At 44.5% G+C, this 22,902-nt stretch overlaps 1 protein-coding gene across 1 annotated transcript in view; it reads left to right on the top strand.

Annotated features, from left to right (window-relative positions):
- Positions 1-9,632, top strand: part of Galnt14 (polypeptide N-acetylgalactosaminyltransferase 14) — a 217,500-nt gene extending 207,868 nt beyond the window's left edge. Inside the window, exons 12-15 of the mRNA XM_042696764.1 lie at positions 682-765; positions 1,215-1,353; positions 7,889-8,008; positions 9,298-9,632. Coding sequence (XP_042552698.1) covers positions 682-765; positions 1,215-1,353; positions 7,889-8,008; positions 9,298-9,456 — 502 coding nt within the window. The 3' untranslated portion in view covers positions 9,457-9,632. The remainder of the gene's footprint in view (positions 1-681; positions 766-1,214; positions 1,354-7,888; positions 8,009-9,297) is intronic.
- Positions 9,633-22,902: the final 13,270 nt, after the last annotated feature.

The following is a 22,902-nucleotide window of genomic DNA, read 5'->3' as shown; positions in this document are numbered from 1 at the left end:
ACTTGTTTTACTGTCTGGTATAATTGCACAAGAGCTTTCCCTCATATTTCATACTGGGTTAATGCCTGACACACACAGAGGTATGCCAGGAACAAATACATGGCCAGACCCCTGTACTAGCCAAGGAAGAGGAGTCACTGAGGCTGGGGACAGTGGGAAGTGGTATGTCTTCCTAGGCTGGCCTTGAAGTCCCTGTCCTCCTTTCTCCACCTTCTGAGTAGCTGGGAACTAGTGTATACCACCACTTACAACTTTACAGTTCTATTCCTAAGACCGCTCAGGAAATGGTCTATCGAATGCAAAATCCCCAGAGAGATCGTGAGTACATAGACTCAGATCCCAAGCAGTGAATCCTGAACAACACATTGGATATTCTTGCAGCTTTGCTTTTTAAATCTAAAGTAAAAATACCCCTAAATTTCATTTTCAAGTCAAAGTACTAGTCCCGTTGTTATTACTGCACCACTGTGAGATATTGCAAGGCGTTTCCATAGCTCTATCTGGAGACAGAGAAATCTCTGTTTGCTCATAACTGTCCAGAGACACATGGATGCAATGTTTGGTTGTCCATTGCTCCTAGTGTTCCCCACCTGAGCCATGGTTACTGGTTCTGCTTCTGATAGCTATGTTTTGTCTTTGCTTCCCTTCCCACATCCTTCTCCCCTGGCCCATTACCTACAGCATTAAGAACAGACAGGACCTGAGAAGAAGCCTGCCCTGCCAGACCTTCAAGTGGTATCTGGAGAATGTCTACCCAGAACTCAGGTATCCCTGTCCATTGGAGCCTTGGCTAGCCACAAGGGAGGCTCTCAGCTAGCTTGGTCTGGGGAGACTTAGCGAGCCACATACTGGATCGAGTTTTTAAGTCTAGGGAAGTAAGAAGACTAGTTGGCTCTCCTTTTCCATGAAACCAGAAATGAAGTTACATTGACTCAGCAGCATGAAGGATGGTGAGTAGCTAGTTACAGTATCTCTCCATAACTGAGGCTTGTGCTCCAGGCTATGTCCTGAGAGCATGGCTCCATTCCAGGCATCTGTCCATCATGTGGCTCCTGAGTGCTGGCTTGCTTCCTCCTGACAGCGTCTTTCCTTTTCTGAACAGTGCTAAGCTTTGTGACAGCCCAGTGGGAGGTGGCCCTGTCATTTTCAGAGTAACCTCCCCTTACCTCTCCAGCTGCTGGTGAGGTCTCATCTCTCCTTGTGGCTTTCTTCAGGGTCCCCTCAGATTCCTCCATTCAGAAGGGCAACATCCGGCAGAGACAGAAGTGTCTTGAGTCTCAAAAGCAGAACAATGAAGAGCTCCCAAGCCTAAGGCTGAGCCCCTGCATTAAAAGCAATGAAGCAAAGTCCCAGGTAAAGTATTCATCTGGGGCCATAGCACCACATGCCACAGAGGAGAGCGGCAACTGCAAGCACTTGAGGGCCATTATGGAAAGGTCTGCAGGAAGGCAGAGCTCTTCTCTGGGCTGAGCTGCTCCTCCACTCTGCTTTGGGAGAATGCTGGGTTTGTGTAGCGACCATGTGACTGTAAGTTGCTAGAAGATCACTGGAAGATGAGAAGAGTTTCCATCCACATCAACAGACAGGACCAAGGTGCCCTGAGCTCCATACTGCCTACTGGGGAGGCAAGTGGGATGGGCAGAATTAGATACCACTTCTGGTTGCCAGAGACCCAAAGCTCAGCATCAGGATTGGGCTACATTTCCTAGTGCTTTGAAAGTGTTCAACCTACTTTAGACAGAGAGAAGTCCATATAACTGTCACACATGTCACATGTGTGTGTGTTATTCATCTCTTCCATATATCACCTGTATGTGTAAGTGCGTGTATCACACAGTCTTCTTATGAGACTATATGGCAGCCTTTGCTTTATGGATTCTGCGCCAGGCAAGGGCCATATGATTCTCATACTGGCTTCCAGCCTCTGTCTCTTCCTTTTCTTCAAACCCCTGTTCTGCTAATATTGGATATTAATAGGGTTGTATCCTCTGAACCCACTCTGCAATATCTTCTCTATATCTTCACCATTTGTCCTACCTCTTGGCCTGTCCAGAGAGCATGGCATGAGCCATCTGCCCTGAACCTCCTCTCATTGTACCCACCCCTTCAGTCTCTGAGAGGCCATATCAGGAAGGTCACACCCTAGTCCCATTAATCTCACTGCCATTTTATGGCAGATTTTTTTCATGTAAGTTTAGTCATGGAAGATGATTTCTGATCCAGAGGTTCCACTTCAAGGTTGTAAATGTTAAAACCATAGATGAGTTCCACCTTGACAGGAAAGAACTGCCAAGAGAGTCATAATGCAGCTATTTTCCAATGACACCCCCTGTAAAGAGACAGCGCTTGCATTTACATATCAAGGTCTGATGTGGGCAGGCCAGATTTTCCTCTCCCTAATGTTTTTGGGAATTGGGCAAGAATGTGAATGGAGACCCTTGCATTGTGGATTGCACATCAGGCAAAGGCCATGTGTAGTCTTAGCATTGACTTCCAGCCTGTGTCTGTTGCCCTTTTCTTCTCACCTTTAGCTCTGCTTCCTACTGTGAATCTCCAGCCTGTACATCTCAGCTTGGTCATTCCTCTCTAAAAGGTCACTTTGGACCTTGAACTGCAAAATCAGCATTGCAGTTTATTTTCCCTTTTCGCCTCTGACTGTGGCTCTTGCAAGGATTGAATCAACTATGAAAATGGAACACCTAGATCTGGCCTAGCCTGAGAGAGTTTTTCAGACAGAGGTTTTGTTGACTACAACAAACCCAGCAATGCTGGCTTTGGTTTGCTTTTTGCTTTTGGGTTTAGTTCATGTTCTCCACATTGGGCAGGGAGAGAGGGGGGAAGTGTGGTGGGCCTGGGCTTGAATACAAGGCCTGGGCATTGTGCCTAATATTTTTGCTCACTTGAGCCCCAGCTCCACTTCCAGCTTTTTGGGGGTTAATTGGAAGAAGAATCTTATGGGCTTGCCTATCTGGGATGACTTTGAACCCTAATCCTCAGATCTCAGCCTCCCGAGTAGCTAGGATCATAGGCATGGCCACAGGTACTTGGATGTACAGACTAATTAAAAAATACTTTTGTTATTTTTGAGTAGTACAAAGGAGTTGCCATTTAACAAAATAGTTTATGAATACAATGTGTCTTGATCAATGTCACTCATTTCCACATTCTCATCTATCCCCACCCCTTCCCTCACTTTTCTTAATTTTGTAGGATATATATTGAATTTTTAAAGATGGAACTCACTATTAGTAAAGGACATTAGCTCTTGCTTTCTGAAAACCCACTACCTAACTTCCCTGCGTGGGTAAATGGACATTTCTCAAGTAACATGGACATTCTCCTTGTAAAATAATTATTCTGAGCCAGGGTCAAACTGAGCCAAGTACTCACCAAGCATCTCATTTAGTCCTCACCGCAACCCCAAACACGGACTACGTATGTCACTGTTCTGCCCATGTGACAGCTGGAGCCACCTAGGCTTTGCCTGTCTACCCAGGTGGCATATTAATGATACCAGAGCAGGGCTCAGATTCAGGTCTACTGTCTGCATAGGCTACGCCTGAAAACTAGGGGTATGGGGTCAGTTACTCAGCCTCAACACTCTTGGTATATTAGGACCAGAGGATCACACTTTGTTATGGGGACTGTCCTGAGCATTGCAGGATGTTTAGCAAGATCTCAAGCTTTACCTAGGAGATACCCAGAGTACTCAGTCAAAATAATCAGCACAACATCTTCAAACATTTCCATGTGTTTTTTGGGTGGGTATGGTGGTTGGTAAAATCCCCCCAACTGCTCAAAACAGATTACTTCCTACCAATTAGAGAACAGAACCTTAGACCATTCCAAGACCAGCCCCTCTGCCTGGGCTTCTCACCCCCACCTCTCCTCACTGGACTCTCCATCCAGTACATTATGAGTTCCAGGCTGGGTACCCTGGCCCCTTTTCAGTTTTCACAGCTATAGCCACAGGATCATTTGCTGGAGAAAGAAACTCACTGCCCACATTTGCCAGGCCACTCCCTACTCCAGCAATGCTCATTTCTGAGTATAGGGGTCAATTTTTTACTCTTGGAGGGCCATGAGTGGATTTTCCTCCTTGTCCTCTGGCTGGACTGTCCTCAAGGGGGCAAAGGTACATAACAGCAGTCACCAGATTGGCCTCTGGGTTATCTTCCTGGAGAGAACTTGTGTGTGTGTGTGGGGGGGGGGGGGGGGGAACATCAATCATGGGCAGTATTTTTGCAAATGGAGCCATCAATAGAGGGCCCAGTATTTACCAAGCCAGGCCAGACCTGCTTGAGCAACTCTGCTGCCTGCCTCCAGACCATATCTGACTCAGGATTTGTTTAATAAACTCATTCATCACCAGCCTCTGAGAAGCCTGACAGGAGCAGAATGGGACTTGGAGCAGCTCTCTTTGCTGCTCCAGTCTTTTTTTCCTCTCTTCTCTCCTCCCCTATTGCAGATGTGGCTAGAGGTCAGCCCTCTGCTGGGAGACTGAGGACAAATAATTGCAACACCAGGAAAGAACCAGCTGTTGAGTCTTCTTGTGTATGGGATCTCATGGCAGGCTCCTGTTGGGGGGGTCTTTGGAGTGGCTTCCTCAGACTCCAACCCACGGGTATGCCATCCAGCTATTCCACCCCTTCCAAGGGTATTTCTGGATGAGGGGGGGTCTCAGATGTCAAGAGAATTTATCCTGAGTACTTCTGGACCCCCTAAGATATTCAAAAAGAAATGCCAGATCGGCTTTCAGAAACTGGTTACATTTTAAATGTCTGTGTTTAATCCGTTAATACTTTTAACAAAAAAATGCAATGCTGTTGTATCGTGGTTGTCTTAAGATAATGACAGGATTTATTTTAAATGTTAATTCCTGCTTCCTCGTGGGATAGAGCAGGTAATGGAATGGAGGATCAGCTTCATCTGTCCCCATCACTGACTGGCCTTACTTTCAAAGGGTGACAGAAGGCTAACTTTGAGACCAGTTGTTCTGTGGGCCTGAACAAATGGCTTCCTGGTAGCTCTGTTCTTGAGCTTGGACTTGTCCGTCTCTCTTTTCCCTACATGCCAAGGAATTTTTTAGGCTTAAATGTAAGATTCTATCCTTGTAGATCACATTTCACATACCTAATACTCTAGGATCCCCCAACCAATAGTCTTGCCTGATTTCAGGATTTGCATAGATCTCATGCCTGGATTTAACCTGTTAGATGGATTGTGATACTAATACATACCCTTAGGCCCAAAGGAGACCATTTAGAGAAGAGTGACCATACACTCGTATGAAGGCTGGGGTGAGGAGATGGGGAAGACACAGGCAGGAAATCAGTGCTGGGTGTGCCCTTGTTGCTTGGGTTGAAGTCTGGGGCACACTGGCTTGCTTTCAACCTCTTGCCACCCTTCCCCTAAGTGTTAGGTATGGGACTATCACTCTCTGGCCTTCCTTTGTCAGCTGCTGACACGGGGTGTGGGGGGATGTTACCACCTTTGTCTTTCATAGAAGTTGTTATTAGAAACTGATCACAGGGGAGAGCCTTTTCTAGATATTTCATGTCAAAGTAGAGTTGATGTGTGGTTTTAATATTTATAAACTTGAAGAGGAAACTCAAGGACATGTGCCTTCTCCCAGGACTAAACTTACCTAAACAAACTCTAGCTCTAGCCAGGACTTGGCTAGCATCAACAATGGCAGACCTCTTAGAGAAAGCTGGTATGGGGGGGGGGGGGCACTTACTAGCATATGATCTTGAATAACCTCAGTGAGCCTTGGATGTCATCTGTAAAGTGGGAATAATAGGAATGCTTCCTTAATAAGATCTTATGAAGATCAAGCCAGTCAGTTAGTGGCAAGCTCTCAGAACAGTGTCTGACACAAAACTGCTGTGTCAGCACCATTCACCACCCCTATATTCTTTCCCCCTTCAGCTTGCCTTATCCTAGAAGGAGAGAAATAGCATGTATATAATGATGGTATTCACAGGGCCAGGGAAAAACTTCTTGATGTGTCCCAAGGAATCTACTTTATGACTTTATATTACAGAAAAGTTCAAACATAGATAGATGTAGACGTAGATGGACTAGTGTAAACAACTCTTATATATGACCTGTCATATGGCCACAAGAATTATCAGCTCTGATAGCCTTGTTAGTATCAAATATGGAGTTCTTCTCTGGTGGTGGGGAAGGGGCTACCTTCTCACCGTTACACCATCAGAAGGAGTAAAGATGTCTTGGGGTACTCATGCCTATCCCTTGGTTTCTGGACTGTGCACGGTCTGCGACTATCTGTGATCAGCAAGATGAAGATTTCTGCTACTTGATGGTTCGTCAGCTCCAGCCTTGTGCCATCTATAAACTATCTACTCTGCCAGGAGAACTTTCTAATTCAGATAAGTTGTAAAGGGACAGGGAATTCTCAGGCAGGAGCCATCTCTAAGGGACTGTGGCTCCCATTTTTGCTGGTGACCCCATCCATGGATGAGAAGGTAGAGGACACTTCCAGATCAGAGAGGCAGTGGTTATCATCTAGCAAGTGGAGATCAACTCAAGGGGAAGCTAGTCATATGGTTAGTACAACACAGAGACCTGAGCCTACATGAGAGGAGAAGGAAGAATCCAGATCTCAGAAAGCCAGTAGACATAAGCAGACCATGGAGGTAAGACCTGAGCCAGGAAACAAGTAATGAAGGTGAAGAGTAGGAGGTAAATGAATACCATGTCAGCTTTGGGAACAGGTAGTCCTCTGGCAAAAGCTCTCTACCAACGGTCCTATTTTTATTCATGGGATAAAGAGAAGTAGCCTGGCCCAGAGGCTGAGGTCACCTAGTCCACAGGGATACAATAGAGAAGAAATCTAGTTCTTGTCAAGACAGAGCTCTCTTTATAGTTTTCATTGGTCTGGAAGGGATCCAATTCAGGAATCATCTTTTCCTCCATGATGAGGGCAAATGGCAGGCATTACCTTGTGTTACAACCTCTGTGGTTCACAGTTAGACAAGTCTTGGTGCCAGCATTTGCTGTCTCCTGGTTTGACCCCTGGGGAGTACTCAGGCTTCCTAAGCAGTGGTCACTCTGTGGTCTCTGGCACTTTGAAAGAAATAAGTGAGATCCACTCCAGATAATGGAATTTCAGAGTGCCTAGCTCCTTATGTTGTCAGAATTTTTTCTTGTCTGTCTGTGTTCTCAGCTTCTTTCCCTCCAGAAGTTCAGGGGCTAAGTTATCTACTATACTGGCATACCAAGGTATGTAGGTGTATGATATATGTGTATGTGTGTGTGTGTGTGGTGTCCTCTTAAAATAACTTCATTTCTCTTATAACTTACTTCATTTTCTCCAGCTCTTCTTCCATCCACTCAGTAAGAGTGCTTCCTTATTCTCTTTATTACTGTCTGCTTCTTATCATAACCCTCATGGTCTTAAGACACAGGCTTGTACTCCCTTCCAAAAAAGGGTGATATTGTAAAGGCAGCTGGGGGGAGAGGACTGCCAGGGGGGCTGCTTCACACATGTGAGAACAGTCACCCCTTAAGACAGACACTGCCAAACACACAGCTCTGTGTGAGGCAGAGGCAGGGGGAGAGGAGGGGATGTTGTTACAAACTGCTGTCCAGAGTTCTGAATTATTCAGTGCTTTCCAGTGACTTTCTGCATGACCCAGGTGTAATCCCCCTCAAGGGGTGTGGAGACAGATTTCCATTGGAGGGTGTGACCTCTTGGTCTGGCCTTGGAGTAGCATTTTTCAAGGTGACCTTGTTGATAATCTGTACTTACTGAGACTCCTGGAGCTTCTTACCAGGCTGTACTGATGATCTCACATGGACATTGTGGTATTCCATGCATAGTGTCTTCCTTGCTCCTGAGTTAACCTTCCTGGTCCCCCAGGTATGGGCTTTCACGTATACTCAGCAGATCATCCAGGAGGAACTGTGCCTGTCAGTTGTCACTCTCTTTCCTGGCGCCCCAGTGGTTCTCACTCAGTGCAAGAATGGAGATGACAGACAGGTGAGTACCCAGCAGATTCCAGAGATATGATTCCATACTATGATTGGCAAGTCTACATCTCACAGACAGGCAAAGAGAGTTTGTTGGAAAAGGAAGGGTTAATAAGAAGCCATCCTAGATAGGAGGCAGAAGGAGGCAGCAGTGGTCATGGTGGCTCCATTGGTCAGCTGGCACATGAAAGCTTTTAGATCTCAGCTGGCCATATCAGTTGACCTATCTGCTTCTGTCACAGCTCCATTTCCACCTGGAATTCCACACAAGCATTTCAGGGCCACAGAGGTGAATGAGATTCAACTCTTTGCCTTCTGGACTTTGCAATTTGTCTCCCCCGAACACCAAAAAAATTCATAGTATTCTAGCTGTGTCATGTGCCCAGGTACTCTACCAGCACTTAGTTTCTTGCCTATTTGCTACTGATGTGAGAGACTGAGATACAGTAGGTTTATAGCTCCCTAGCTATGTGAACCTTTTCTTCTGTGGAGTTGGTGATACTCTTGAGTAGCTGTGTAGAGCAATTGACAGTGATGGTTTCTATGAAGTATAGCACTCAGTACCCAATCAGGAGTAGCCCCCCAATAGTTGTCCATCCCTCTTTCCTGGTTATGTGAGGGAAAATCTAGGCAACAGTGCATGAGGCTTGTGGGTGATTTGAAGAAATCCCTGCCCTCCTGTCCCCATTGCTGACCCTTCCCCATTTCATAACCTAGAAGACATGGGAAGTAGATTGTTCCTTTAGTGCCCCATGACAGATTCCCTTCATATCATATGGCCTAGTGTGAGAAAACCTCCCTCCTAATGATATTACTTTAGCTTTTTAAAATTCAGCTTATAAAAATATCCAAACTTCTTGGTGTAAATCTTTTGACAATTAACAGACAATATAACAAAGTGAATATCAGGAAACCGAAACATCTTTTGAATTGGTGGGGGGTTGGAGGTAAGAGAGCTGATAGGTAGATGAATAGGGTAGATGAATAGTCATAATACTCAATGTATATATGGGAGAAAGGAAATGATATGACTAGTGAGGAAAGGTAGGTAGGAGGGAGACATGGTAAAGTGTAAACTCTTTGTATACCATTTGTAGATTTTAACACAATTAAAAAAAAATACCTAGCAGAGCAATTAGGGACAGTATTTCTCTATGAGACCAAGGAATCAAATCTTTGGCTGACCCTTGATATGTACTGTAGCCCAAAGGCTGCTAGAGCAACTTAAATTACCAGTAGGATTTGGGACCTCACCCAGAGATACCTCTCGTTCCTCCTCTCTCCTCTTTATTTCCTCAGCAATGGATCAGAACCGGCGCCCGGATTGAGCATATAGCATCCCACCTCTGCCTGGACACAGATATGTTTGGTGACAGCACTGAGGATGGCAGGGAAGTTGTTGTCAACCCTTGTGAGTCTTCACTCATGAGCCAGCACTGGGACGTCGTGAGCTCATGAGCATGGGGGTGGTGCTTCCCCAGACCAAAACGGACTGGACAAACCGGCTGTGCACAGCTTAGGACTGCACCAGACACCTTGGACTGGAGGTGGAACAAAGCCCCCTCCCCTCCCAGGATAGGAGTGGCTGCCTCAGGGAAGATGGAAGAACAGATCACCAGCCAGTGGGACTGAGCGAGAAACCCACATTTTTTGCATTGTTGTGAAGTTCCAGTCCTGGCCATGTCTTGCCCTAATCGGTCCCTAGAGACAAAGATCCAATGGGAAGTGTTTATTGTTCCATTTCTTCAAGAGAAGGCCAGATAGAAAAGGAATCCTTTGTCATCAGGTTGGGACTAAAATTGAGAGATGACCGAATAGAAGTGGCTTTCAGGACAAATAAAGTTAACCTTAGAAGTTGTCTTTGGGTACCTCATGCTGTGTCGTCTTACGTTGGCTCAGAGATAAGTCAATTCTCCGTTGAATGTGGGCAGAACAGAACATAAGGAGAGGGAGACCTGTGCTCTTAAGTTGCTATCAACTAGCTATGTGATATATAAATATACACATAAATATGCACATACATATATGAATAGATATACATGTTTATATACACATATATGTATATCTATACACATATAGATAGATAGATGTCTATATATACATATACATATATATAGATTAGATTGAACTGAGCTCAGGGCCTTACATTTGCTAAGCAAGTACTCTGCCAATTCAGCCACATCACAGCCCTATCTTTAAAAAGATATGTCTCCTCTTTGGCCCATAATCTACTGTTATGCCACATGGTCACCTGGTCACCTGGTTGAGTAGAACCAGATTTGTATTGTTCACTGATACACATTTGCCTCATTCGAGAGGCTCTAAGTTTCCTGTGAAAATTCTGATTTGGTAGAGTTGGCATGAGATCCAGTCTCCTTGGTTAATTCTGGTCTCCTCCATGATTAATACAATCATAGAGCTGTGGCAACATGGGTGCCATATGGTCTTCCATTAGCATAGGAGTTTCTTATTCCAAAGATTCTCCAATGTACTGCTATGCTCTGGAAAGTGGTGATGGTAGCTCATTCTTATTAACTAGGACTTAGGAGAAGAAATAAGTCATATTGTTTAAAATGTTTCTACAAGATGCCCATACTCTGTTCTGCTATATGTTTAGTAGCTGTTTTTGTATCTATTGCTGCATAAAAAGTTACCCCCCAAATTTAGCAGCTTAAAGCAACACATATTTATTGTCTCAGTTTTTGTGGGTCAGGGGTCCAGACTCAGCTGTGATTGAAGAACTAGCTGAGTCTGCAGTCAGCTTCACTGGGGCCAAGTCTGTTCCAGGCTCTCTCAGTATTTGTTGGCAGGACTTGGCCTCTCACAGGCTGTCGGCCAGAGGCTATCCTCAGCTCTTACCCTGTGGGCCTCCCCAGCATAGCGGCTTACTTCTTCCTAGCAAGAAAGCCAAGGGAGACAAGAGTATCAGCAAGATGGGAGTCATGGTCTCTTATGTCTGAATCCCACAAGACATCTCATAATGTGCTTGCCACATGCTATTCTACAGAAGCAATCACCAGGTACAACCTGTGTTCAAAGGGGAAAGGATCACTCAGGAGAGTAAAGACCAGAGTAGTAATCATGGGGAGCCATTAGAATCCCGAGTATCAGATCCTGAGCAGAAAGGCTTTCAGTGATACGAGGTTGTTCAAGATCATTATAAAACCCATTGCTGTATTTCCATTATAGACTTGGAAAGTAAAGGGTTGTACACAGATCCAAAATCTCCTCTGGTGGCTGTGTTTGCTTATGCAACACTTCTATCCCCTTGTCTAGTTAGGAATAGGCATCTTTCTTGAGGCTACTTCATGCTGGGAAATGAAGAGGAGGTCATGAAGATGAAACCAACCACAGAAGAATTGCTGAGGTTCCTCAAGGTATGTGTTCACAGGGGTCAAGACAGCTTTACAGGGAAGAGGTAATTCCCAGTAACCTGTCTCCTAAGTAGATGAAGCAGGTACCACACTAGAATAATAAAAACAGAGCTCAGAGTTGCCTTCTGACTACTTCTCACCTCTGTATTTGTGCCAGTTTTTTAGTTCACTGGTGGCTTAAAGGTATCTCTTGCCTTTCACAATCCAAAGACCTGGGCTGGACAAAAAAAAATCATAGTAGGCTGTTTTAATGAATAGATTATTGACAAAAACCATACCTTGTCCAAGATGAAGTGACTTTACTTATATATTACTGCCCCCATAAAGTTACCACATTCTGGTGGGTATCTGAATCTCAGACACCAAAGAGGATAAGGGACAGGGAGAGAATGGAAGGCTCTGCCCCAGTAAGACAAATATTTCTATCCCACTGCATTCCATGTGGCAGAAGAGCGAAGGCTCAGCTCTCACTGACATCCTCCTTACCAGAAGACATTGGAGATGACAGTGAAAAGACCCATCCATTGAAGGGTGTGGAGAGAAACCTGCAAGAGGAGACACACTGGCTCTCAGAGAGCTGCATGCAAAGTATGCATCTTAAGACCTCCTTCCTGTGAAATGGAAGTTAAAAGTTGAGGATGCAAATAGGAATCACTACATCTGTGTAGATATAGTGATGCATGCTGTCCACCATCTTCAGGATGATGTAGTGAAAGAGAGAGCACTATGATTGAACAGCAAGCATAGCAGGAGTTTCCCACTTTCATCAATTCTTAGGGAGACCTCTGGCCTGTGTGTACACAGTGGAGTAAATGTGGTGTCAGGTTAGGCATTTGGACAGGTTAATTAGAGTCCTTGCTCTTCTCTGATGATCTGAGTTTGCATGTCAGATGTTGATAGCCTGGAATGGCTAACTTTAGTAGGTCACCTATAACTGTGAGTAAAAATGAAAGTGTGTCAAATGACAACAACCAGTGAAAAAAACACCTCTAATTGGAAGATCTTAAAAGCCCATAAGATTTAGGCCCTAAATTATGTTGGGAGATTCACTCTCCTAGAGCCATCTTACCACACAGGATCATATCTGAATAGTGGGAACAATGTGAACATCTTTCTGAATGCAAATTACATGAGAAGGAATTTACACATGCTATATTTGAGTATGTGTGTGTGTGTGTGTGTGTGTGTGTGTGTGTGTGTGTGTGTGTGTGTGTGGCCAGCCCTCCATAGCCATAGGTTCTATATCTGCAAATTCAACCAACTGTGGATTGAACATATACAAAAAGAAATGCACACATGCAGAACATACATAAGCTGTTTTTCCTAGTCATTATCTCCTAAACAATGTAGTATTAAAACTACTTATGTAGCATTTGCTTTATACTAGGTATTTTAAGTAATCTAGAGGTGATCTAAAGTACATAGTAGAATATACCTATGTTATATACAAATACTACAGAACTGTATGTAAGGCACTAGAGTAGTTACAGATTTGGTGATCTACAGGAAAGTTCAGGAACCCATCCCCCATAGTCTCTGAGTGACTGACTATACACTCATTAACCTAGAAGAGAAGCAAGGACTTCCAGTGCTCTTGTGTTTAGATTAGAACTAGGGGCAGGAGGTTGTCGAGGGAATAGGGATAGTTGAGGATTGAGGGTGAGTCATTGTTTTGGTTTTGTTTTGATAAATCTGGGCTATACACAAAGGTTATAGATCCTGGTGCTATGGTAAGTATGAAACGTACTCTCCTGGCAGTTGGTTTCCATTTGTGCTTTGTAAACCCTCCCTACCCCGCATCATGAGCTCATCAGTGGGAGTTTTTTTCCTCTGGGCATCATGAGTAGTCTGGTTGCGGAGGCAAGCCTCAGGGGAGGCTTGCGCTTGCCTTTGCTTGCCTCTGCTAGGATCCTGCTGCATTGCTTTGATTTCAGGCCAATTTGGGCATTGATTTCTCTGTCGGTGGTTTTCACACTGTGAGAGATGAGAATTTGGACCTGGCTTCCAGGCTTGGCACAAGCTTGGATTGTTTTGGGTTTTTTTTTTCCACCCTCAATTTTAGTCCTGCTTCCATACCATTGTCATTCCCTCAGTTAGTAGGTAGGGCTTGTTCAGCCCTTCCAGGCACCAAGTAATATGGAAGTTCTCATTTCCAGCCCCTGCTACCTACCCATGAGGCTGTGGGTCTATTTGCTCCTGCTAATTTGTGAATCCCCAGTCTTGCTGACATGTTTCTCCTTTGATTCCCCTCCAGCTCTCACTCAGCACTCTCACTTTAAATTTCCTCTTGTTTTTGGAATCTGGAATCTCTTCCTTCCATTCAAATGCAGCTGTGATTTCAAATTGTCTTATCCAATATTTATATGTGTGCGGGTGGGAGGGAGCTTCCTGTGTTGGCTCAGAATTCCTTAGTGCTGTAATTAGCTGTCAGCCCTGTCTTACCCACTGGCTGGAGGACCGTATCTTATTGTAGACACTCAATAAATTTCTGTGAATGAGTGAGAGAATGAGCCTGTGATTCTTTAGTACCACGTCCTAATTACCTTCTGGCTAGTTATCAGACGTTAGAGTTTTAAAAAGACAACCAAGGCAGAAATGGAAGACCAAGAAGACAAATTTATAACAATAAAATCTTGTTATAATACACATAGATTTAGAGATCATGCATATTTAACTTCATAATGACATAGTTTAATACTGAAAATGCTAACTGGAAAGAACTATCAGTAATGGAAATCTTTAATACTGCAAGAGAGCCTGACCAGAGAGAGAGAGAGAGACAGAGAGAGAGAAACAGAGAGAGAATATATGCTCATAAAACTCAGAATGGTGATAGAAGAGTGGGTGGGAACCTTTGGCTTTCATCTATGAGCATCTCTGGCACAGCCAACTGAATCATTTCTGGATGCCAAAGGCACACTTACCTTGAGCCTGTGGTGCACCTGGGTGAGCCACAGTGAAGTGCATTGCTTCCCCCACTCCTGCTCTAAGCTCCTGTCCTGTTTCTGCTACCTATTCTTTCAGCACCTGAGACAGCCCCCGGTATGGAAGAAGTACAGGGAAGGAAGGAAGGACACAGGAGGGGTTTGTCAGCTGTGCAGAAGTCTCACGTGGCAGGTGGGAGCCTGCCCACCCTTGTCATGCAGAGACAAGTGTCTGCACTCTGCCATGGGCTATGGTCCTTGGCAGCCCAACTCGGATTAGCCAACTCTGAAGCTCCGAGCACTTTTCCATTTGCCATGGAGCCGACTAATTTAATGAAGCCGTCACAGTGCAAACCTCGGGGCTTATTGGAAAAGGACTCGAGCACGACATTATTTCACAGCAGTAGATTGCATCATTTTCATTTTGCAGCTTTCCAATGGGAAATAATAAAACAAAATTACAAACATAATGAAGAAAGAAAGAAGGAAAGAATAAAGCGCTGGTGAGAGATGCATCCTTGTTTCTATGACAGGGCTGGATCCTTTTACTCACCTGAGCCAGTAAATATTACCTGGCTTCACACCGCAGGAGAAAGCAGCCCAGGATGGCTGCACCTGCGACTGAAGATAAGAGACTGCAATAACTCACTGTCCAGACTCAGCGAGGAGCCACGGGCATCTCTGAAAATATCCTGCTACCTTGTGTTTCCAGAAATCGCAGTCTCCAGAAGCACATTGTGACCTGAGCTAACCACAGTGCTGGGGTCGAGAACTGCTATTGGGGGAGTGGGTGGAGGGGACACCTTCCTTCTAACTGAAGACAAAACGATATCATTAATAGGATTTTGCCCATCCCTGGATAGGGGAAACAAAGCCAGTCTTGCCTTCATCCATCCTGCAGGGTGCGTTCAGAGTGATCTGACAGCCAGAGGCTAAATAGCAGTCAACAGAGGGACAAAGCTTTTACCAAAACCTGTTCTCATTAATTGCACTGAGGTGTACAGATGTGAGGAGATGACAGAGCTCTTCTGGGCCTTCTATTCTCTGCTGTGGGCTTGTCCTGCAGCCACTGAGTTGCCCCAGGCCTGACCCTCAGCAAAAGGACAACTCCTTTCTTCCCCCAAATTCCAGATTCCTCCCTGACTTTATTGAAAATAGCATCCTTCTTGTGTCAGTGGAGGGGTGTGGGACCATTTGAAATGGGTACCCTCCTAACTCCTCCTAACTCCTCATCCAAGGCTGCCCAACTCCCCTTCTCCCCACTAAGATGCCTCCTCTGCTGCCAGCCCGTCCCTCCTCCCCAGGGTGGCATCCATTTCTCTTCCTCCCAGAACTCAAATCAAAGGTGCTTGGGGCCTCATTTCTCCTTTGCTTTAGCATCTTCTCCAAAGTGCAGGAGGTGTAAGATAATGCAGGTTCTGATCCTAGCTCCTCTGGGTCTTAGCTGTGTAACTAGGGATATATACTTAATCTCTCTGAGTTCAATTATCTCCTCAGTAAAGAATCAAAACTCATACTTGTCTCATAATGTTATTGTGAGATTGAAGGATTACAAGCATGAGCCATCAGCACCTAGCTCACACATTTCTTATCACTTTCAAGATTGGCATATCCACGATCAAGGCACCAGCAGATCTGGTGTCTGATGAGGGCACACTTCCTGGTTCATAGACAGCAACCTCTTATGCCCTCACTTGGCAGAGAAAAGGGTAAGAGATTTCTTTTGGGTCATTTTTAGAAGGGCACCGATCCTACTCATTTGGGCTCTAGCCTCATAATCTAATGAAGCTCAAAGCCCCACCCTAACAATGTTATACTGAGGGCTAGGATTTCAACATTCAAGATCTGGCTATATAGAAACAGTCCCTTGTACCCCTCAGTCATATGGGTCCCTTAAAGGTCAGACTGGGGTTAGAAACTCTCCTGTGGGATTGTGTAGGCTCAGACCCAGGCAGTAACAAAGCAGAGAAGGGAAGTGAGGATCAGCGAGCAAAGTATGAAACCTCATAGTTTTCTTAACATGCACCTCTGCTGTGTCTCCGTTTTCTGTTTCCATGCTCTCATTCCCCCGCACACACCCCCACCATGGGGATATGGGTTATAGGGAGGTGACACTGTTCAGGGCACAGGTGTCACAGAAGAGGCTAAGACAGATATGGAAGGTGCTCCATGGAATGGCAGAGTTAAGTACCTTCTGGAGCAGTACCCCCAGAGGATCCCTCTTCTCAGCAGAGGTCAGGCTTCACCCCACACCCAGACGCTCCCAGCTCTGCTTTCCACACTTCATTAGAAACTTTCGCTTTAGCACATGAGTGTAGCTCTTCTGTCTGAATCCTTCCTCTCTTCGTTCCTCCACAGCCCTGAACTGGCACCATCTCCACTGTGGAGTTGCCCTGAAATGCTGCAACACTGCCTTTAGCTTGGGAACCAGTGCCCACTGTCCCCCAATCTTCCATTTTTGTTTCCTAGAAGGAGTCACTTGGCTAGGCGTGGGATCTAAGCATTTCATGGGACAAAATCCTTAGGCCCACTTACTATTTGTCAAAATGCTCTGACCGGCGCGAGAGGAGCTGTGGGACTGGAAACAATGCAGGCAGTCAAGGTCAAAGGTATAAGACAAAGTGTGCTGAGGTGAAAAGGAGAGAAGGAAGCCACATTAGATGAACCTGAAGCATAAGTAGGATCAGAAGAGGAGCTTATAGAACTGTGCACACCAAGGCTCAGAGCTGGCAATTTGGCCATTCTCAGCTCAGCCTGAAGGGGAAGGGGATCAAGTACAGCCAGAAAGGAGGCCTTGGACATCTTGCAAAAGATTCACAACTTACTCAGATAAACAGTTGGAGGTTTTAGAACAATGGAGTTACAATATTGGCCAGAGTATCAGAAAATTAGGTAGCAGGAAGTCAAGTGACTTTGTGATGAGATTCCGTTTTAGGTTGCAGAAGATTTATGAGGCCTGGCTGACGCCACTGTCAGAGAGGACACTGAAAATCACTAAGAGCTTGAGGCTGTGTGCAGAAGGGAGGAGGTGGAGACAAGATAAACCTCAGTGCTACAGAGACCCTGCTGAGCAGACTGCGCAAATGCCTTCCTGTGCCCATGTTTCTTTGGTAGATCTGTTTGTGTATCTACTAACCAGGCATATGGTTTTAATCATAAAACTTAAAAGGGGCTGGGCAACAATGACTCATGTCTCTAGTCCTAGCTGCTCAGAAGGCTGAGATCTGAGGATTCCAGTTCCAAGCCAGTCCATATAGACACATCTGAGAGGCTTTTACCTCTGTTTACCCAGCAAAAAGCCAAAAGTGGAGCCATGGCTCAAGTGATAGAGTACCAGCCTTGAGTCAAAAAAGTTAAGTAACAGTGTGAAGCCCTGAGTTCAAGCACCAGTAACACACACACATACACACACACACACACACACACACACACACACACACACACACACAAATTAAATGGACAGAGCAGTACATTATATCCACTCTAAATATGCTTCTTTGTGACCTGCATTGATCTAAGTATCAATGAAATATGAATCTTCCTGGAATCTGGGGCTATAAACTAACAGCTTACCCCTTTATCTATCTTCTAGGAGTGGCTTGAGAGTTAGAAAAGTAACTTGCCCAAAGTCATACAACTTGAACCACATGTAAGAGTCAAATCCAAGAAGCCCTCTCCTTCAGTTGTGGGTCCAAAACATGAAGGCTCCACTGTTCACATGAAGGACAGAATAACAAATACTTATATTCTCACCAGAAAGAAAATTCTAGAAATGCAGTCAAGTTTCCTGTGCTAATAGGCTGACTTTTAAAATTGAGTCATTCTCCATCTGTAACAACTGGATATCCACACTGACCCTTAGATTTATGCCTTTATTGGCCATTTGTTGGGTAGGGAAGGACAAAACATTTAGCGAGCTAATAGGATGTGCCAAAACCAGGCATATGTGCTCTGCATTCACTATTTTATTTGTCACAAACAGCATTTCATACAGGGCAGGTATTAACGCCACAATTTTACAGATGACATACCTGATTCTCAGAGAAGTTAAATAACTGGCCAAGGTTGCCCAAGTGATAAATAGCAAAGCAGGCACCACATCTCAGTGATCGGGCCTCCAACACGCACGATAGTTCAGCCTCCCTCCCACCAAATATATATGTAAATCGCTCAGCAATAAATATTTACTAGGTACCTGTTCTATGCCAGAGCCTGGACACCAGTCCTTGCCTTCAAGGACAAGCAGAGGAGAGAATCAGATCTCATTTTAAAGAAAGTACGGAGAAGTGTCAGGGTGCTTGGTAATATCATTGATATAACAGAGCTTGCTTGGGTACAGGGGAAACAGGAGTGGGAAACACTGTGCAGAAAATCATGTGGCTGCACTGTGAGGTTGCCAAGGAAAAAGGAATTGGGCTTAGCTCTACACAGAGGAGCCCATGTCTGCTCCCCAATCCTGTCTCTGAGGCCCAGTTAATCCTTGCTGTAATATCAATAAGGGAGTCTCTTTATGGACTGAAGAAGGAGAAGAAAGTTGTACTATGAGCTCTCCCCCAAGAACTTCTTTTGCCCCCCACCCCCTCCAGCAGGAGAGGTCCAAGAAGCTCAGTATCCCCTCTGTGTCCCTGTCCTCATGGAATGCTTTGTGTCTCCTCATCCTGTCCTTTTGTGTCTTCCCAGCATTCTCTGAATGCCCAATCTTCATTACCCATGTATCCTGTTGGGATGTCTTTCTCCCTGGCCCCACCTGTGTGTGAGCCCTTCAGAGAAGGGTACCCATCCTCCAGTCACCAGGGCCTGGTTGTCATAGGTGGTTAAACTGCACCATCCTAAGTGGATCCAACCAGCTTGTCCAGGGGAAATGGATCCTTTGTCTACTCCTCCATCTGACCCAAGATCACTTGCCTGGAACAGATCTTTGACATTGGACAGCATAGAAAGTCTACCATTCAATCTGTCTACCCCTAACCTTTTCTGATGGCCAGTAAACTGTTGAGTACCTCTCTGTTTAAGCCTGTGGATAGACTCCAGGTGCTTCTGAATTTCAACCCTAGGCAACTGGCAGTGTAAATTCAACAGGACCCTCAGAGCATTCAGGAGCTGCCTGGAGGTAGGAGCATCAGAGGAGAATCCCCACTCCTGCAGAGTTTGCCTGGCCTCCCTGAGTAGGGCTGATCTCATCAGAATGGCCAGGCAGTAGGCTAGAGTCCAGAGGGATGACCCATGACCATCCTCTCCTGCACAGCTGGTTTGGGACATTCAGACCCAGTCAGTGCAAGAGTAATAGCAGATCAAAGGGGACCCAGGCTTCTCTATGTTTGCATCACAACCACTAGAAGCAATTCAGATTCCAGAGGCAGAAGCCACAAAGCTGGGAACTTGAGCTAACCATTAAATCCCTGCATCTTCTAGGAAATCTCTGCTATAAAACAAAGTGAAACACCATATCTATGAAAGCAAGCCTGGCCATCTTTGCCTCTGCTTGACCAATTCCTTCTTCTTTCAACAGCTCAATTCGATTGCCTTGCATTCTGTATTTCTGTTACAAAATGAAAGGAAGGTATATAATATTGACACATGAACAGAACCTTAGAACATACTTTGAGTCCAGCTCCAGCTGCTTGGCAGGCCTGTGCCAGTCATAGTAGCAACTTGATTCTTTTTTGAAACACCTTCAGAAATCATGCTTTGTTTGCTCAAAACAGGTCAAACATGGTGATATTGCAAATAGGGGTATAAAGTCCACAATGAGATGATGAGAGCCTCAAGTCAAACTTCGACACACCCTTGGAAGAGGACTGCGCTATCTTGGTCTATAAAATAGGAAATTTCTCAGAGCCATACAGTAAACTGTTCAAGGACATATAGTAAGAAAGAGGGAAGCATGGCTGAAATCCACTCAACTCCAGCTCCCCGGGCTTGTTCTTTTACTTTTCCTTCAAGAAAGGTTCACTTTTACAAAATTTAATCAAGAAAATTTAAAAATTATACTGGTATTTCTTAGAGTATCAATTTTAGACATTTTCTATCGACTTCATGCCATAGCAAATAAGGACTTAGTTGTTCTATACTGCTGCACACATTTCTCTCCTTTCATTCCTGTAACACATTTATAAAATAATTCATGGCAAAATCAATAAACAACATTTACATGCTGAAGAAGATAGCATGTTATAACTGAACTGGGTTTTTTGGTAAATCTTTTGTTTTTCCTGGAGTTAATAATTGCCTTGATTTTTTCATTGCCCTGTTTTTCTGAGAATTTTTCACACTTTAATCCCAAATTTCCAGTATATTATATAATAACATTTTTCATAATCTCAAACAAACCATCATTTGTTTTCTTTTTTCTACTAAGAGTCCTCACTGAAGAGGATCTCTGTTTAAATGTTTTAATGTCAATAGTTGCTCTCGCTACTCCACTCTCCAAATTTCCATTTGGAAACCTTATATCCTACATTTTATACTGGTTCTTTGGTTACTAGATGATTTATTTCTTTTTCTATGTTATTATGAAAGTGTCTAGTTTTCTTTCTTGACTTGCTTGTTTTCTTTGTTCTATGTCTTGAAATTTCCAGTCACCTATTTCAGAATAGGACACCAAAGCAGCTAGAGACTTACACAGAGATGGTTTGGCTTTTCTATTTGGAGGGCCCATGTCTATATTGGTAGATATTTGGTTTTGATCTTTTTAGTTTCCCTGGAGAACTATTTCCTTCCTCAGAATGTACGCTAAGCTTGGATTTCTAGACATAGGACTGGAGAAGAAAGTTGAGGCTACTACATTTCAACAAGCAAATCTTTTATGAAGCATAAAATAGAAATACATCTGATAACCCCAAAACTTGACCCTGGTGCCCTCATAGTTGCCCTTCTTTCATCCAAAAATGCTCAAGGGATGAAACTTAGTCACTTCCTTCATCATTATGACCAAACTTAAAAGATAACTTGTTTGGGATCAAAGTATCAGAAGGAATTATCCATGGTTGGCTTGCTCCATTCTTTCTGAACCATAGTGAGACAGAGTGTCACAGAAGAACGCCACTGCTCACATAGTCCTCAAGAAGCAGAAAGAAAGAGCGGGAAAGGTATTTGTTTCTGGGACATAATCCTAGTGGCCTACTTTCTCCAACTAGGCTCCATCTTCTGTTCTCCATCACCTCCAAAAATAGCTCCTCTAGCTGAAGAGCAAGCCTTCAACACGTGAGCCTGATTTCATAGTCATACCCTGCCAGAGTCTCAGATTCCTCCCACAACCTAAGAGAGTGCCAAGAATGTGATGATAGCAACAGGAAATGAAAGTCACGTCCTTCCTGAAGTCTATGTCTCCTCACACAGGCGTTGCCATTCTTGGGACTGCTTGAGGAGACACATTTGATACAAGGCATTTGACAAGAGAACCGAGGCCCTTCCTGCCTCACTCCATTTCTACACAGCAGTTCTTTAGAAAATAGCTGTCTTCCTTTTTGTTTTTATGCAGATTGACCTTGGTCTCTTGGACTTCAGGTGGTATTTGCCCTTCTTTTTAAAGTTTCCTTTCACCATGTGATTTTTTCATATAAATGTACCTTGATGGCTCTCCCTCTTAGGATGCCTTCACTAACTCTCTAATTATGTTTCAGGACCACAGCCATCATAGGATCTCCTCTAGTCATCACTTGCGAAACATACACACTGGATCAATAAAGTCCAAAATCCCTTCCCACCCAGGTTGTCAGAATTTTGTGACGAGAGTCTGGGAATCTGTTATTTGAGCACATTGTTTGAGTAATTCTGATGATCTATTAGGCTTTCCAGACCTAATGTCTGAACCTGAGGCTCTGCTATACTGGGTCACATGTTCTTACCCATTTGAAAGTCTACTGTTCCTGCCCTGACTGGACAGAGCCTAAACCCCAGACCTTGACCTCTGAATCATCATGCAGCCAAGTTCCTCTCAACCATGCTCTTCTCTGTCCTCACACCGGCCTCCCCATCTCAGGCTAGCTTCATGGACTTTCTGCCCTTTCAAAGGCTCACATCCTAACTCCCGAGTTATCACCCACCCAATCCCTGACATCGGTCCCGTTCTACATTGACCTTGGTGTTGTCTGGGTCTGTTCTAGTAAATAAAATGGATTTTATTGCATGCAACATTTGACCTAAGGAAAGATGCAGATGAACAGTGCTTTGAGAAATGAAGTAATGACTTCCAGTGGCCAGCTCAGGGATGTTCACACTGAAACATCTCAGTGGGCCTTTTAGTGGAAGAATACTTTTGTATGTTCCTGGAGAAAGGGAAGTCTAATCTAGGAATGTCTCCTATTGCATTACAGGTACCACTATTACTATGTTTCCTCATCGGATCCCTACTAGATGATCAATACCACAGATCCTATTTTGCCCTTATTATTTATGACTACTCAACAGTCCTGCAAGGCAAGCATGCTTATTCACATTTTGGAGATGCTGAAAACAAGGTACAGAGGAGAATGTTTCTCTGAAGACCTTTAAGTGTAAACAAGGAAGAGTCACAAGCCAGTCCCTGAACTGGATTCTTTTCTCTTCTAGGGTATCCCTATTGTTGCCCTCGGAGAGAAGAGAAGAATGCAGCTCCTCCCTCTGGG

Source organism: Dipodomys spectabilis, unplaced genomic scaffold (assembly GCF_019054845.1).
Source record: "Dipodomys spectabilis isolate Male_0828 unplaced genomic scaffold, ASM1905484v1 ptg000210l, whole genome shotgun sequence".
Classification (NCBI taxonomy): domain Eukaryota; kingdom Metazoa; phylum Chordata; class Mammalia; order Rodentia; family Heteromyidae; genus Dipodomys; species Dipodomys spectabilis.
The sequence above is the reverse complement of the archived record's forward strand: the minus strand, read 5'-3'. Positions and strand labels throughout refer to the sequence as shown.